This window comes from Venturia canescens, chromosome 5 (genome assembly GCF_019457755.1).
Source record: "Venturia canescens isolate UGA chromosome 5, ASM1945775v1, whole genome shotgun sequence".
Classification (NCBI taxonomy): domain Eukaryota; kingdom Metazoa; phylum Arthropoda; class Insecta; order Hymenoptera; family Ichneumonidae; genus Venturia; species Venturia canescens.
Window position 1 is genome coordinate 8,519,632 of NC_057425.1, and position 16,317 is coordinate 8,535,948.

General features: G+C 40.2%; 1 protein-coding gene across 13 annotated transcripts in view; it reads right to left on the reverse strand.

Moving 5' to 3' along the window:
- The window catches only part of LOC122410918 (nuclear receptor coactivator 2-like), a 68,835-nt gene that overhangs the window by 5,786 nt on the left and 46,732 nt on the right, over nt 1-16,317 (reverse strand). For 3 of the 13 annotated variants that reach the window (XM_043419386.1, XM_043419382.1, XM_043419388.1), the window contains 17 exons: nt 16,154-16,298; nt 13,325-13,441; nt 12,176-12,350; nt 11,581-11,945; nt 11,073-11,296; nt 8,114-9,401; nt 7,298-7,420; nt 6,885-7,208; nt 6,565-6,744; nt 6,206-6,371; nt 5,897-6,084; nt 5,350-5,673; nt 5,009-5,121; nt 4,695-4,824; nt 4,292-4,571; nt 2,907-3,227; nt 402-578 (listed from right to left, as the gene is read on the reverse strand). In XM_043419386.1, coding sequence (XP_043275321.1) covers nt 402-578; nt 2,907-3,227; nt 4,292-4,571; nt 4,695-4,824; nt 5,009-5,121; nt 5,350-5,673; nt 5,897-6,084; nt 6,206-6,371; nt 6,565-6,744; nt 6,885-7,208; nt 7,298-7,420; nt 8,114-9,401; nt 11,073-11,296; nt 11,581-11,945; nt 12,176-12,350; nt 13,325-13,441; nt 16,154-16,298 — 4,640 coding nt within the window. The remainder of the gene's footprint in view (nt 1-401; nt 579-2,906; nt 3,228-4,291; nt 4,572-4,694; nt 4,825-5,008; nt 5,122-5,349; nt 5,674-5,896; nt 6,085-6,205; nt 6,372-6,564; nt 6,745-6,884; nt 7,209-7,297; nt 7,421-8,113; nt 9,402-11,072; nt 11,297-11,580; nt 11,946-12,175; nt 12,351-13,324; nt 13,442-16,153; nt 16,299-16,317) is intronic. The other 10 variants (XM_043419389.1, XM_043419387.1, XM_043419392.1 and 7 more) reach the window with 9 other exon arrangements.

Sequence of the window (16,317 nt, forward strand, 5' to 3'; positions counted from 1 at the left end):
TTACCAGGAAATCCTCGATAAAGTTATCTTACAAAATGTTGCTCGTCGCTTTTTAGAGACCTGCCAAATCAAATTCTCCAATGGCTGAGAAAATTCGAATGATCGTTCGTGCAGTTTTTCATGACCCGATACGTGAATTTTGATCGACGAATTGATGAGAAAATTCGAATAATTCAATCGAATGAAAGCTCGCAGAAGCCATTGGAGAAATTCATTTCGCAGACACCTCGATAACCATGTGCGCCAACTCCCGATCTTATCAACATCACGAAACATAACGTTACGTTTTAACCGACGAATATTTTAAAATTGAATATTTTTCCTCTCTAAACGTCATCCGAGGTTTTCCTCAAATTTTATTGAAATAGCGTTTCTCTTTCCGCCGGTCGATCGGAACGTACCTGCCGAAGACATCTCAAACGGCAAACCAAGAGCTTCAAGATCGTCCTGAGTAACTTGACCGGTGAGATTATTTTGCAAATTATTCGGCACCCTCTGTTGCGTTCGCGCTCCAACAACAGCCCTCAATTCTTGCCTAACGAATTCGGAAGTCATGCTGCCCGTGCTGCTCGTATTACCTGCGAAATGAAAAATTCGAAATATCGTTAAAGTCGCTCGAGGGTGTGAAAAAAAAAAAAATGGAAAAAGAAAGGAAAAAAATTGGTTGATCAAAATTCATGAGAATATTTGCATATGAAAATATCGTAAGAGTTATAGAAGCCGATGCGTCGTCAGTGTACGGAAATAGTCATTGTTTCGTCATTAAAAAATAATAATAATAATAATGAAACAGATATTTTCATATACTCTTAGACTTTTCTACTAACAATTCAACTACTGTGACTGCGGGTTTAGGTACAAAGCTACATTAATCAAGTCTCAATATTACTGAGCAATAACCGGTCATTATTCTTTTTCTTCATTTCCTTTTTTTCTTTTCTCTCCGCATCAACTCATAGGAAAAAAGTGTCGTCTATAATATTTCATCTAAATGGGTTACAGAAGGTGTGGGGATTTTCTAGCGAGGGATTCCCCGTGAAGAAATCGGAAAAATATGCAGGAAAATGGTAAAAAGCTGCAGAAATGAGCACAGTGCGGTGCTCGGTTTTGAAATACTTTGAAATTTGATTATTTCCTGGATATTATTAACGATTTATTGAAAACAGAAACGGGCAAAGATCGAATGGATAATTGATGAAAAAATGATGACACAATAGTTGTTACAAATTATTGTGCTTAATATTATAAATACGTTAGTGAAATAATGATCTTCGCAAAGTGCTGTGTGCAACGAGTATGAAAATACATTTTTATCATCAATGTTTTGCCGATTCCTGAATACAAATGTGTTGTAAGACAATAGAAATTATTCTACCATTACTTTTCGATGGATGACTGTACATTATTATTTACAATTGCGTCCGTTGCTCGTATTTTAATCGCAGTAATAGTAATATTTATAACTATATATGTGACAAAATGAACGAAATTAGTTCTTTATGATTTGGCATCCAGTGAGCATAGTTATGACACGGATAGTGTGCTGAAACAGCAACGAAGCACCATGCAAACACTTGACACTATACAATTCACAGGGTATAGTTTTAATTTTAACACTTTATCATATATTACGATAGCCCACATGTGATAATGATACACCTAAACGATTATGTACAGAGAGAGCGTCGCGAAGCTGCGAGAAGGTACCTCTATTTAAACACATTCGATTCTGGATGTCGATATTTTTTTGCAGAATTTCCGTTTTCTTCTTTATTAATAAGCTCAATAAAATACGAAGTGATAAAGAAAGTCGATAAAAATTTTCGACAAAAATGATAAGACGCGATCAATGAGATTGGATGAATCAAAGAATTTCATAGAGATACCTCCTTAAGGGAGGGCTCCATGGCAGAATGTTAAAACACTTGAACTTTCAGGGGAGGAAAAAAAAATTATTCTGCATGGCAATTCCGAGATTTTTCGAATAATCTTATACAAGATAAATATTGAGACGGTTGCATACGGTTGAAAAATTTGTGACGAAGTGTGGAGCCCGCCCTTGAATAAACCTGAATTCCCAGAGGATCATAAAACATAATCTCGTTGAAAAAAATTCGAGGGTTGCTACGTCTGAAAAATTCGTCAAGTCAATCCTTCTTGCGATCAAACTGTCGATGAGACGTCGAGAATGCGTTCGTCCTTGCTCGCTGCTCGTTTATATTTTTTAATGCATTTATTTATTCCTCGCTAGCGACGTTTCAAGTTCCAAGTGTCCATAAACCCATGAAAATGAGAAAAAAGCTTGCTCGCCTAAGGAGGGTTTTTCATTTGGTATTCTGGCGACGGGTGACACAAAGCGGTGAAGATTGAGGATCGAGAGATCCGAGGTCATTGAAAATGTCCCTCGGTACGGTATATCTAAGAGGTGAACAGTGATTGATTGATGAATCGGTGTTAAGACGTTGCAAGTACCACAAGCTGATGAATGGGAAGAGAGATTGAGAGAATGAACGAATAAAATAAGAAACAAAGTTAGAAAGTAAAAAAATATGGACACATTGACCAAACAAAAAACAATTAAGGATTTATGTGCTCGTGGCGGATATGGGATAAGAGGTGAAAGGAAATATTTTAAAAAAACATTTCAATTAAAGTTTGGTGAGAGCGAGAAAACTGAAATTTGTTTTGTGCACGGCTAAGCTGGTCAGTGAGATTTGACGAGTTTTGCTGGCTTGCCGAAGACATGTACAACATTTTCATCCTCCTTGATGGTACAGTTCTTTTTTTTTTGCATTTGTTTTTTGCTTTGTTACATTCCCACAAAAGGAGAAATGTGATGATTGGTGTTGGTGAAGGAATGATGATACAGTGATGGTCACATGACATTAAAAGGTCACATGACTTACCACCCATTTGGTGACCGGTGGTATTACTAGGAGGCATTGATCTCGCGTCCTGAGGATCTCCCGGTCCCGTACCGTACATCGATATCGATGTACGATCGTAACAAAACTGATTGTTCTGTACATCATGATTGTTGATACTGTTTGCACTCGTGTGATAAAGCATTGAGGTGTGTTGTTGGTTTGTGTAATGTTGGCTGTTCGCTGGATTCTGTTGATTGTGATTTGCCGTTGGTTGACAACCGCCGTGTTGATGACTAGGTGATAATAGTGGTTGATCCTTGTTAACACCACCTCCGTAATGTCTCGGTGATCCAATACCACCTGAAACATTTTCATTCATCTACCACGATTTCTTCCGCTCTTTTTTTCTCTAACAACCAGCACGACATGCTCTCTTCCAACTTCCTTCGAAGACGCCAGAGTATAAAACAACAAACAAACTATTCTAGCTCTCGCGTATGGAATGCTTCAAATTCACTTTTGAACGCTAAGCATTGCGAAACTCATATTTGTTGAAATCGTGAATTTCAAATAAAAAAATGGTTTTCCCACGGGGTTCTTTTTAGGCGAATTTTTCGATGAACGAATTCGAATTTATTCTGTATTTGTAATTTCTATCAAAACTATATGCATATTTACTTGTTCTTTCACCAGTGCAATTCCATACGTGAGTCAACAAGAATAATATCAAATAAATAGCACGAAAACATTCCCCTTGGTCTTTTTGTACGTAGTACTCAAGCAAATATTTCGTTTTGCATCTTGTAGAAATTTTGAAGAGTTACACAGTCGAAAGTGATAAAAATTGGACCTTCGAGGAATGAAGGAAAATTAATAGAATTGAGAGAAACTAAAGTGAAATAATTCATTTGAGTACTACGTCGTACAGGCTCTCGACAAATATTCGTTAGAGCGAATCACGAGAGAGCAAAAACCTCGTAATTCGACCGAACAAAAACGAAAGAAGGAAAAAGTCTACGTAAATTGGAACACAAAGAACATTCGTCCGGAGAGAAGACACGAAGTTTTAAAAAACCGTAGAAAGTTGAAAATATTGTAAATATGTATGATACTTACCTACGATATAAAATACTCTCAAAACTCTCGTAGCACAGAGTTTCAATATTGGCAAAATGAAATAATGACAAAAGAGAAAAAGTGGCTACATCACTCCGCTGAAATTTGAATGTTTTTTTTTTTTTTCTCGTGAAGGATCAAAACGACGAATCCTCCTGATTTTTGTAATGCTCAAGAACGACGATCGAAAAATCCGCATGACGCGTACTCGCATCGATTATACGATTAAAAAATAAAAAAAATCCTTTCTCAATTTATGCGAATCGACGTGGAATTGGAAAATGAATCGAGAGTATCGATTAAATTACCTGGTAACTGGGTCGTTGCGGTAGGTGTCGAAGAGGCTCGCTGAAGACGATACTGAGCTGTGGGATTGGCGGCATTTGGATTAGGAACAGGCGGGAATTGGCTAGCCGTTGGCGATGCCGGTGGGGGGAAAGATTCAGCCGGAAATGGGGATTGGCGTGCCGATGCCGGTGTACCTGGCGACGGCATCGATCTTTGCTGCTGTTGAAGCTGCTGTTGCGCCGGCTGCTGCTGCCTCGTTTGATTCACGTTGAACATCCGCGGACTATTTCCGTAATTGCCCTGAGTTCATTTGAAAGCAACAAATCGTATCAATTCCTTTTAGTCAGAAAGGCCAAAAAATTTCGCTCGATTCCCATTTTTTTTCGTATAGATTCATCATGTTCGTGTTATTGAATTGCTCACTTGTGAAACTCGAGGTGATAGCGGTTGAGGATGAGAAAACGACATCATAGCAGCGGGAGAATGTGGGGACAGCCGCGCTGCAGCTGCCGAGACTTGTTGACCGCTGTTGAAATTGTTATTAACGACCGGGCTGAAAAGAAATTCGAAAATTTTAGCATTTGATGATTTTCAATGAGTCTTTGTGGTGATCACAAAAATGAAAGAATAGACGTCCAACACTGAATTTGAAGAGTTTTCAATGGGCAAAACTAACGCTTAAGAAAAAGTGCCATGAGTTTGACCTCAAATAAATCAAAACGAAAATATTTATTTACTGTTGCGGTAACGTTGCCGGATGGGAATATGAGTGTGAAAGGCGGTGGCCCGAAGGCATCTGGACGGATCCCCCGTAGCCCGGCGAGACTTGAGAATCTGGTACATTGGAGCGCTGCAATGAAAAATGAAAAAGAATTAATGGAAATTTCTCAAAATTTGAATTTTTATGCAAAATTCATAAAAAAGAATTTTTTAGCAGAGCAATAGCACGAGAAGATACAATTTTTGAAATGTAAAAATTGGAATTTCAATCGAAATCAAGTGAGTGAAATAAGAAAAAAATGATTTAACGAAACAAATGGTAAGTTTAAAAGGATGAAAGAGGACGAGTTTCCTTTACCTGAAGCGAAACATTTGGTGCCACGGTGTTATTAAGTAAGCTATCGATATTATGGATACCCGATGCTATTTGGTCTGGGGCTGTTGCATTGGATGGTATGAGTAATTGTTGTTGCTGCTGTTGCTGCAAAAGCCTCTGTTTTAATTGCTGCTGTTGTTGTTGTTGCTGTTGTTGCAAAAGTTTGGCTCGTTGTTGCTGATGCTGAGTGAACTGTGCAGCATTTTGTCGTATTCCTGGCTGGGCGTTGAATCTGACCCTCGATTGTTGTTGATACATTGGTGGTGGTTGGTAGTTGTGACTCGTTGTGACTGACGTATTACCCAGCTGAAACACATGGAACGAAGAAGAGTTTAAAACGTGGAATTACAAAATTTCTTCGTCTCAGCAAAGAAGAAATCGTCAATAATTAATAAAAAAAAAAAAAAAAATACGGTAAAAGCGTGGCTGATCGATATTTCCGAAAAATTAGCGCGAAATCAATGAAAAACGAGTTTAAAAGGCTCTCAGAGAGCACAAAAGAGAAAGAAGGAAAAGGGAGAATATTTACCGCTGTCGAATAAGCCGGAGGTGTACCAGGCATCGTGATCGTGGAAGACGTTGGATTCACTGCAGTCTCGCATAACATCAATGACTTTTGTATGGCATTAATAGCCATTTTTTCGTTCATGGGTGGCGATTCAATAGCATCCAATAGATTCGCTATTGCGGACGATTCTGTCAAACGAGACGCTAGACCTATCATACTATTACTATCTGTTCGAATTGTTTCACCGGAAATGTATTCATACTGGTAAAGAAATTATATACTTTCGTGTTCATTCAAAAACGTTGAAAAAAAAGTATCAAAAATAATTACCCGCGATAGCTTCGTCCGGAACAAATTCTATAACCTGATCCAAAATGTCCGACAGATCTGGATCTGACGACTGATTGTCCCACGAGTTTGGGTCCATTCCGGCAGGACGGTAATCGCCGCTACCGCTAAATTCTGTATCCATTTGTCCCATTTGGGGCCTTTGTTGCTGTTGAAGAATGAAAAACAAAATGACGTTAACTTTTATTTGACAGTGGATCTGAAAATTCATTGATTACACAAAATTTACAAATAAAATTGAAGATTCGTCAGTCTTTGCTCATTCACTTACAATACCATCTCACATGATATTCTCGTGTTAAGTTCGATCCAATGATTAATTTCTTCCAATTTAAACTCACTTGACTTAGCATGTGATTGAGGTAGGTTGCTTGACGAGGTAGTTGTCTCGTTTGGTTTTGTAAAGGCGTACGCGCCGAGGTCGCGGTTGTCGTTGTCGCGTTGCTGACAATCGGTTGCATACTACCACCCGACCATGGCTGTTGCTGCTTCAATCGGTCGACAACGCGAGGCAGCTTATCCTTCAAATTTTCAAACCAACGAATTCGATAAATTTGAATTTTTTTTTTTTTTCATATCACACTAAAAACGATCCCACATTTCTCTTGATCAGTGGTGAAAAATGAGAAAAATTTATGAAATTCAAAGGGTTTGACTCTACCTGTGGAGTTGCCGATATCACAGACGCGGGTATTGGCGGAATAGTCGCTGGCTGGGATGGCTGTTTGGCCAGCAGCGATGCCAACATTTTATTTTTCTCCCACAATTTGCTAGTAACGGTACTAGAGGCTCCGGTTCCGGAAGAGGATACTTGATGCGATCCATCCATGGGTCGTTTAACGGCCATATTCATATTGCCATCTTCACCGGGCCTTTTTTGACCGACTTGCGAAGTAGCTGGATGCGGATGATCGCCGGATTGGGAGGGGGATGGCGTAGCAGCGCGGAATCCAAGGCTCCGAAGTAGAGGATCGTCGTCTCGACTCTGAAAGCATAAAACGAAAAAAATGTATCCAGTCGATTTGAAAATCCGAAAGCCAAGTTTGATGTTTGAATGTAAATGAAGATTATAACCTCTCGTTGTTCCTGCATTTTTCTCTCCTCGTCAGGATCCTTGAGTAATTGTTGAAGAAGTTCGTGCTGCTTCTTCAAACCGGCTCGAGCGTCTTCGTCCTCGTCATTTTTCTCATTCAATAACTTGAAACAGCGAAAAACTTGAGTATCGTATGAAGGAGAGAAGACAATGGGAGAATGTTACGAAAATTAGAGAGTGCGTCGACCGAGAAAGAGACGAAAGAGTGATCGTAAACGAGGAAGGTTTTGTGACGAAGGACCAAAGTCGAATCTCCGATAGCCCCCTCCGAAAAATTTTACAAAAATATTTGTTCTGCGTCAAAAGGCGAGTACGTTGTAGCACAGTTATCGCTTACATCTTCGAAAGAACGCGATGCGAGGGTGAATAAATAGGAGAAATATTAAACGAGAGAAGACAAAGGAAGGCAAAATAAAAAAAAGTGTGAGAGAGGCACTGTCAGCTAATCGCGGCTGCGACTTAATACCGTAATACAAGACCTTCCATCCTGCAAGCCGCGTGTCAATGATCTCATCAAGAGAGTGATGTATTGAAAAGGAATTTCGTGAGAACGCTCGAAATAATATTTGCATCGAGGATAAATCAATGCTGGATTAAGATAGTAAATGTGAATCAGTTGTTGCGTGGACTCGACACCGAAAGCAACTTCGGAGAGTCTAGGAATGATGATAAGACGAAAGGAAAGAAAAAAAGTTGAATGGAAAAATCGAAGCTTTAAGATTGTATATTTTTTCACTCTGCCTTCGCGAATGACTTCGATCTGTAAAATTTTTGGCAAGAAAGACCGAGATATTTACCTGTAAAAGCATATTGTTGCCGAGGGAAGGTTTCGGATGCTCGACGTTACTTTTGTTGAGATTGCTCGGGCTGGTCCGAAGCTTGTTGCTATGTTCCGAATGATAATCATCCTCGTCCGGTTGATTCAACAAAATTTTTAGTATCCTGTGTTCGTTTTGATTATCATTATCGTTGTTGGAGGTGTCCTGATTATCGTCACTGACACTTGTTCTTTTGGTGAGCAAGTTTCTCAGTCTACCAGATTCCGTGGGCACAACACTGTTTTGAGTTTCATGGCAGGCTTGGGACGAATGGCTCGTTGGATTATTGACGTCGTGGCTGACGTTACCATGAATGTTCATGGGGGTGGATGAGTTGTTGGAATTTTTGTTGTCCTCGTGCCTTTTGCTGGTCGACGGTCCAACGATGTTGTTGCCAGGGATGATGGAATTGCTGGCGGAGGTCGATGTTCCGGGTAGTCCATTCCCGGTGGGATTCGGAGGCCCGGGAACCGAGGACGGTCCACTGGATCCAGGAAGAACGGCGGCGCCAGCGGGATTCGCACCGTTTGCGTTGACGATGGGAACGCTCGTGTTGGACATTCCGCTTTGCGATTCCTGAAGAGGACTGAATGGGAACGAATTACTGAAGTTGTGAGTGGCAACGTTGACGTTGATAGATGGGCTGTATGGACGCATGGGGCTTCGATGAGACGGTATGATGGCCGTATTCGAAGAAGAGTACGTTCCCTGCGGGCTCGGAGTTTGTACGTTTGGTTGGGAAGGTGGTCGGGATATCGTTTGACCACCGCAACCGCTATCTCTCGATTCTGGCCTATTATCATTGGTAGGCCAGGCGTTGCTGCTACCGGCCAAGTCCCACGTGGAACTTGGAAAAAGCTCAAACCCCAGATCCATGCCACTCGTAAACTGGTTGTACTGATTGTTCGGAATCAACGAACCAATTGAATTGTTCGAATTGTCGACGCTACCAAACGAAATTGTACTGTTTGTCGTACCAGCCCCGTTACCGCCGCCGGATGATCCAACGCAACCACCCCCGCCAACGACAGACACGCTCGACGACGTTGTGCACGAGGACGTTATCCCGACGCCGCCACTCCGGCCACCACTTAAACCACTCACTTGACCGTTTACATGACCGATCGACATCAACGGCCCACCCACGTTATTGTTATTGTTACCATTATTGTTATTACTATTGCTCGCACAACGGTTACTAGAGTGTCCCGAGCACATTTTGTTGTTGGAAAGCTGACCACCCTCGCTAGCCGTTAAGTCATTGTCCCTAGTTTTTTTGACATTTTTCGATTCGGTTTCGTCGACCGCACGACCGGGGAACAGATAAAATCAACAACAAATACAATTTTTTTTATTATTCACCACCACTTTATGACAGATTTACAATGAGCTGTGTAGCCTCTTTTTCTTTTTTGCTCTTTTAAGACTTTTTTATTGATTGATTGATTTTTCTTTGCTTCTTGTTTTCTTTTGGTAATTCATGACAGCTAAAGCACGACAAGAAATGAGCGATGAATCTACGCGAAATTGACGTTGATGCAAGTTTTATCCATTTCTCAAGGGCTACGTGGCGAGAGTAATGAAAAGTAATGGATCGGTTTATCCAATAATATCGTAATGATCGATACGTAAGAATTTTTTCATTCAAATGTGATACTGTTAGGAAAAAATTACTTCGAGCACAAACTTTGCCACATTTTTTGCTCTCACGACTCATTTCGAAAAACGCCACGCTGTAGCCATCTTTCTAGGTGTTTTACTTCTTTTTTTTGTCCGACACAAGTGATCGATTTTTAAAAAAATGTGAAACTGTCTATGGCTGTTTTGTACTGTACTGTTGTGTGATATTAATGTTTTTAAAAAATTTGTTTTTTCATTATTTTTTTGTGAAAGAAAAAAACGAGTTGACTGCAGTGTGAATTACGAGGCGAACAAAAACCACCAGCGAGATTAGCGAATCTACGAAGTGTTAATCTACGAAAAAGGTTTGAGACGGGATACGAGACTTTTTCTCGTATTCGATCATTTTCCTGACAGAGGATGAGACATCTTTGAGAAAAAAAATTGAACGTACGCGAAAAAAGGAGCAACGTGAGCTGATGAAATGGAGGATGAGGAATTTCGTGGGGTTACTGATTATGGGGAGGGTGACTGCGCTTGATTAAACCGTGCCAAAAAGTGATAAAAAACAGAAAATAAACGATTTTTTTATTTTCTAGAGTGGTCAGATCTCCAACACCTACAGGAAAACGTATGCGTTCGTCATGCGGGATTTTTTGGATATTAAACAAGAGCCGCTGCGTGTTAAAACGATTGAAATTAATGGGAAGATAATCCATCAATTAAAAATTTCTAATAATTCATACTCCTCAACCGATTGCAGTGCGAGCTCAATTCGTTTTGAATTAAATGGGAACGAAGTTTCTTTTTTAATTCGTAAACTAAATAAAAATAGTAAAATCAAATGAAAAAACGAATAGAAATTGCAAGAATATTCAGAAAAATTCTAAATGAAAAGGGAAATATAAATATTTTTGCATTCCAACGAGGAAGATCCTGACAACTGTGTACAAACTCTGGTCTTATAACAGCTCTGCAATCGGATAAAGAAATATTTTCAATTAAATACGAAAATATTAAAATGTTTCATTTACCGTGTAGCGGGACGAATGAAGAGAATAAAAAGTAACGAAAAGTGAAGAATACTTTTAGTGAAGAAAATGTATGACAGTGGATGAGAGCAGTACCGAGTGCATTGGCCGCTATCGAACTGAGTCATTAAGAGATAAGAAATAAAAATGTATCGCGTGTTTTTGTATTTGTGACACTGTGTCTGCGTGTGTGTGTGTGTGTATTTGTGGACGAGTGAAAGTGAGAAACAGAGTGAGAAAGAGAGAGAGAGAGAAAAGGAGGGAAGTAAAGAAAAGAGGTAACTCACCCGACAATCGAATAGGCGGACATCACAAAATCCGATTCGTTCATGCCATTTCCTTTGAAAAGTCTTGACTTTGTTTGGACGTTAAGGAACTTGTCAGAGCACATGCGCAACCGATACATGGAACTCGTCCCCTCACCGGTCTGTGTCGTGCCCTTCAAATGAGCAGTTAATTTACTGAGATCATGCGGATGACACAAGTCCTGTATTGTTGTTCCAACCAGGTCCTAAAATTCAAAATATTCGACAACAATCGTTATTTCCATGATGATTAATTTATTTGAAATGTTTGAAAAGAAAATAATCGGATCAGAGAATCTCAGTTGAGCTGCTGATGATGAAAAGTTGCAAATTCACAAAATTTTTGATAATTAAATCGCTCATAATTAAACAAAATGTTTGAAAAATTGAGAAAAACTATTACCGTTTATTGAAAAAGAGAATTTTTATCATTTTTATCGTTTGAACGATATTTGTGAAGAATTTTGTTCGAGTTTGTAAAGTAAATCACCTCGTTTAGGTACTTTGAGTAAGAAGTAGACAGTCCATTATTATCGACCGCTATTATTTTCCCGCTGATGTCCGATTTAACGGAAAACTGTTCGATGGTAGCGCCAACTGGTTTTTCGTTGCTGGATATCCTTCGTGCAACGCACATTACGCAAGGACCAATGTCCGACGATTCCGATGACACATCACCGCTTTCAAGACGATTAGTATTTATTGGTAACAGGGCAGAGCATATTTGCATTGTTTCGTACTGAGATACGCGCTGTTGCTTCTGTTCCATAGTCTCGTCCTTATCATCGGGCTTGACGAGAAAGCGACAATTGAAGCTCCCTTTTCTCGTTTGTGGCTGGGGATCGCAGGTCCAACCTGAAATTTTTCAAACTCGTTATTAAAATTGCAATGAAAATGAACCAACAGTAAAAATCAAACGACAAAAAGTCTTGAATGTTTTCGAACAAATTTTTTTCACAGCTACAACATTTTTAATTACTCGATTCCATAAAAGTCCATCGAGAAATATTGCAAAGGTAACAAATTTTTTGACTTTACTGCAGCAAATTGACAAAAATAATAGAAATTAAGGGTACGCTACGGACCTAATAACATCGGCAGGCTCTCCACGAAGGCTTGGTGATCCCCATGATGAATAATATTATAAATATCCTTTCCGAAAACATCGTCCTTAGAATAATTTATATACTGCTTTATATTATCCGTAACGTATTCGATGCGGCCCTCGGCGCTAACGACAAACAGAAAGCCATCTAACGCCTGCAAAAAACAAAACAAACGTCAAGTGTGTCAGAGCCCTTTTTTCATTTAGATTTTTAGTCGAATCGACGCAAATGTATTGCGACGATTGAGAAGCGACGCGTTCGACATTTGTCAAGCATCCTGAGGTTTTTGGCATTGTTATTCGTCAACGAAATACAGAGAATCTTCAGTGAAACCTGTTGCAGGATTCCAAGATTTTTCAATTCGCCTGTGAAAAATCATGTTGAAATGAGTTTTTCGTGGGTCCTTGGGCAATTAGACACCCTGATTCGAGCACGTCAGCATTGAATTCAATGACACGAATGTGTTAGCCACGATCAGTGACGATCCCGGTATGGGGGAAAAAAAATTGAAACCCTTGCGAGGGGTATGCAAGTGCACGGAAAGTATTTTGAATAAAAAACAATGAAAATGTGAGCAAACCGCGATTCGAACGGATGGAAAGAAACGGAGGAGTCGTGTGCCAAGGGAAATTTGGAGTATTATTTTCCATGCCCATTGTCAAAAATGTGAGAGAACGAGGAACGTGGGGACAGAAACGATCACTTACTTTGAGGTACATTTTCGCGAGCGGCTTTTCGTTTTATTTTTTTCTCTCTATTCGCACGTGGTGCAAGGGGAAAGAAACACGTGGAAGCTGTCAAGCTTGCGAGGCTCTGCCGAGATAACAAAACTTCGAGTCTCTTTCCCCTGATTAAGCAATCGCATTATTTTTCTCTCTCTCTTTCTCTTATTCGGATCGATAACCGACAATACTAGACCTTAAGGCCTGCGAACAATCGAGAGAATCTTATTTTCTACTCATTTTCCAAGCCCTAGTTGTTCGCGAATCCTGAGATTATTCGGGGGACGTTGAAATATCGAAAGCAACGTCGAGCGGCTGTCACTTGTCGGAATCATCGCTCGCGCACAGGCTCGGGAAATCTTCGGGATCCGAGGTAGTAAGGTAAACCAAACGAAATTTCATGTACCTCGAGCACAATCGGGCCAACTTGATCGTTGGACAATATGTTCGGATTTGAGGAGGAAACTTCTCCCTGTTGAACAGCATGACTATTGGAGCCCTCTTGTTCGCATATGTGCCGAATCTGTAAAAAGATGAAAAAGTCATTAAATTTCATTTCGTCCTCGAGGAGTGAATTCAGAAAGAAGCAAAAGTGCGAGCTCCTCCGTAAAAAATCGTATCGAAGAAGCAACGCTGCGAACGTCATCGACGAATTCGATTGAACAGAGCGAAAAGATCGTGAGAAAATAAATGTTCTAAGCGAGCAGAAAAATTGGCGAATAATCGTGAGGGGTTCGCAAAATTTTCAGCCCATGAATGAACTTTCTCCTGCCGTGTGTTCTCGTATAACTCGTTTGAATAAACGGAAACGGAGGATGCGACGAAAATCTGCTGTTACCGACAAATTTACTGTATCGTCGAACGAGGGAAGCGAAGAGGGCGAGGAGAAGAGAAAGGGGCAGAGAGAACAAGTGAAAAGGAAAGAAGAGTGAAGAAAAATATCATCATTGATGTCCTTGGTCTTATATATTTCCCGTCGCCGATAGATCGCGTCGTAATCTCAATGAGTTAATATGTGGCCTCGAAAAGTCGGTGACTCCGAGAGCTCGCGAGCTCCAGAGCGAGAGTTCGCCGACAAACGCCGTCTCGTCCGTGCGACGTTGCCGTCTTTCTTTCGTACGTTTGCGCGCGCGGTCCTCCGCTCTCGGCAAACTCTCCGCTCTCTCGCATCTCTGTACGCAGAGATGCACGTGTCTACTAACGGACACATATTAAAATATAAGCGCGCCTCTCAAAAGTGTGCTTTATTTCGCGAGCATTTTTTGAGATTTTCGCCAGAAATTATTGACAGAGCGCGCTTCTACGTTTTTTTCGTTTTTCTCCTTCAAAAGAGCGAAGCTTCGCCACCGCGCGTCCGAACCCGGCGCGGCGCAATTTTTTCTGGCTTTTCCCTTTTCGTTTCTCATCGCGGAGTGACGTTCGGTTCGCTGGATTTAGGCATCGGTGCGCTTTTTCGGAAAACTTTGAGCCCGCATTGGCCTGCGACGAGAAAACTGCGATTTTGCTGAGCACTCGATCCGAGAGGTTCCGGACTGTCGCATTCGCTCCCGAAGCGCTCGAGCATCGAACAAGAGCACACGTTCGCGACGGAAAACTCGCAGCGACGGGGAGTGCGAACGGAGAGAGAAAGAAACGGAGAAAATGAACTCGGCACGCGCCGAGTTGGCGCAATTACACATTTCGTAGGAATTTACTCAACGAGAGTATTATCAACGTCTCGAATCGTTGTCGCTGTATGCAAACGAGCTGCATCACTAATAACAAAGATTGAGCTCCCGTTCCGAGCGAGAATATCTCATTAAACAATAAATAATCGTTTGTTATCGGAGCAAAGTATCGTTTACGAGAAAATTTACAAACGAATGGGAATAAATGAACGATGACGAGGCATTTTTTAGCCTCATTTACACGCTCTCTATTAAATCGAACGATCCGAAGTAACGCTCATTCGTTTCATCACGGATGAACCTCGCAGCCGTTCGATAAAGTACGGTGAAGCTCCACTTTTTTGGGCTAAATGATAGTTTAAGGTCCCCTGATAACGACGAGCACAGTTCCGGAGAGCCTCTTACGCGGAGCAAAATTTGGAATTATTTAATTTACAATTCCGAGTTTTCATGGGAGAACTTACATCGGAGAACTACTTCATGGGAGAACTTACAATAATATTTATTGCGAAAAAATTGTACGGTCTTCCAGAGCTTCGGAAAAGTTTATATCGCGGAGAAAATTTATCACAGATTTCGTGCCTTTGAAAAAAAAAAAAAAACATTATCTTACGGGACTTTTAAGAAAGAAAACATGAAAAAAAACTCAGTTTTTGACGTGTCGAAAGCGGATGTTGGTCACTACGTTGGACAACAGCGGTAACAGCTGATTGAACTCCGGGCAAATTCGGGAATCGCGGCAATTTCGTCAAATTTATTTTTCCGACTGACTCGCTGTTTTTAATGAATTGACCATTCCTTTTTCTCTCGGTGCTGTTACACCCATATAAACTTTCTTTCGCACAATAAAAATGTTCCCTAGTTTATGTGTATTTCAAGTGTCACCAAGTGTCACCCACTCAATCATTAAGGAGGTTGGATCGCGACGATACAATGTTGCCATGCCAAACCGTGTTAAAAACATTAAAAATTTCAAAATCATAAGAATTTAATAAAATTTGGTAAATGTATTCTTTAAAAATATAGATTGACGATATAAATTTTTTGAGATTTTTCTACTACACGGCTCTCGAGTAATTGAACATTAAAGTTCGCGTGTATAAGCACAGAGTTTACATTTATACAGTTATGCATCTCGTGCATAAGAACTTGGATTTAACGCTCAATTACTCGATAACCATGTGGTAAAAAATTTTGAAAAAAATTGCAATCGTGTACTCGATGCCAAAGAATCACCAAATTTGATCACATTCTGATTATTTTGATTTCCTGATCCAACCTCCTTAACTAGTCAAGTTTAAGCATGAATTTGATATTTAATGATATTTTAAAAACATTTTATTACATTCTTGTGACAAAAATATACTCGATGTAAGTGTTTATTGATTTTGTTAATAATTTAGACTTTAAATTAATAAACATAAAGTGGTTGCAAACTTCAGTCATAGAAGGGTCGAACTACTGGAATCCTCACGATTCTAATTTCGATAGAAAAAGTCTCGAATTTCTGTGAAATTTCTGTGAAAAAGCGAGAAATTAATTGATAGGGAAGTTTCGTTTTCACTCACTTTATCGACGGCTCTCTGGAGAATCTGACATTTGTCAGTCTTGCCAGAGCTCATGTCCGTGGCGGTAATCAGCTCCTCGATCTCATCGATGAACGTGTTCTCCAGGGTCCGTCGTCGTTTCTCGTTAAGGCACTTATTACTGGAACTCATGGGAATAAGATTTC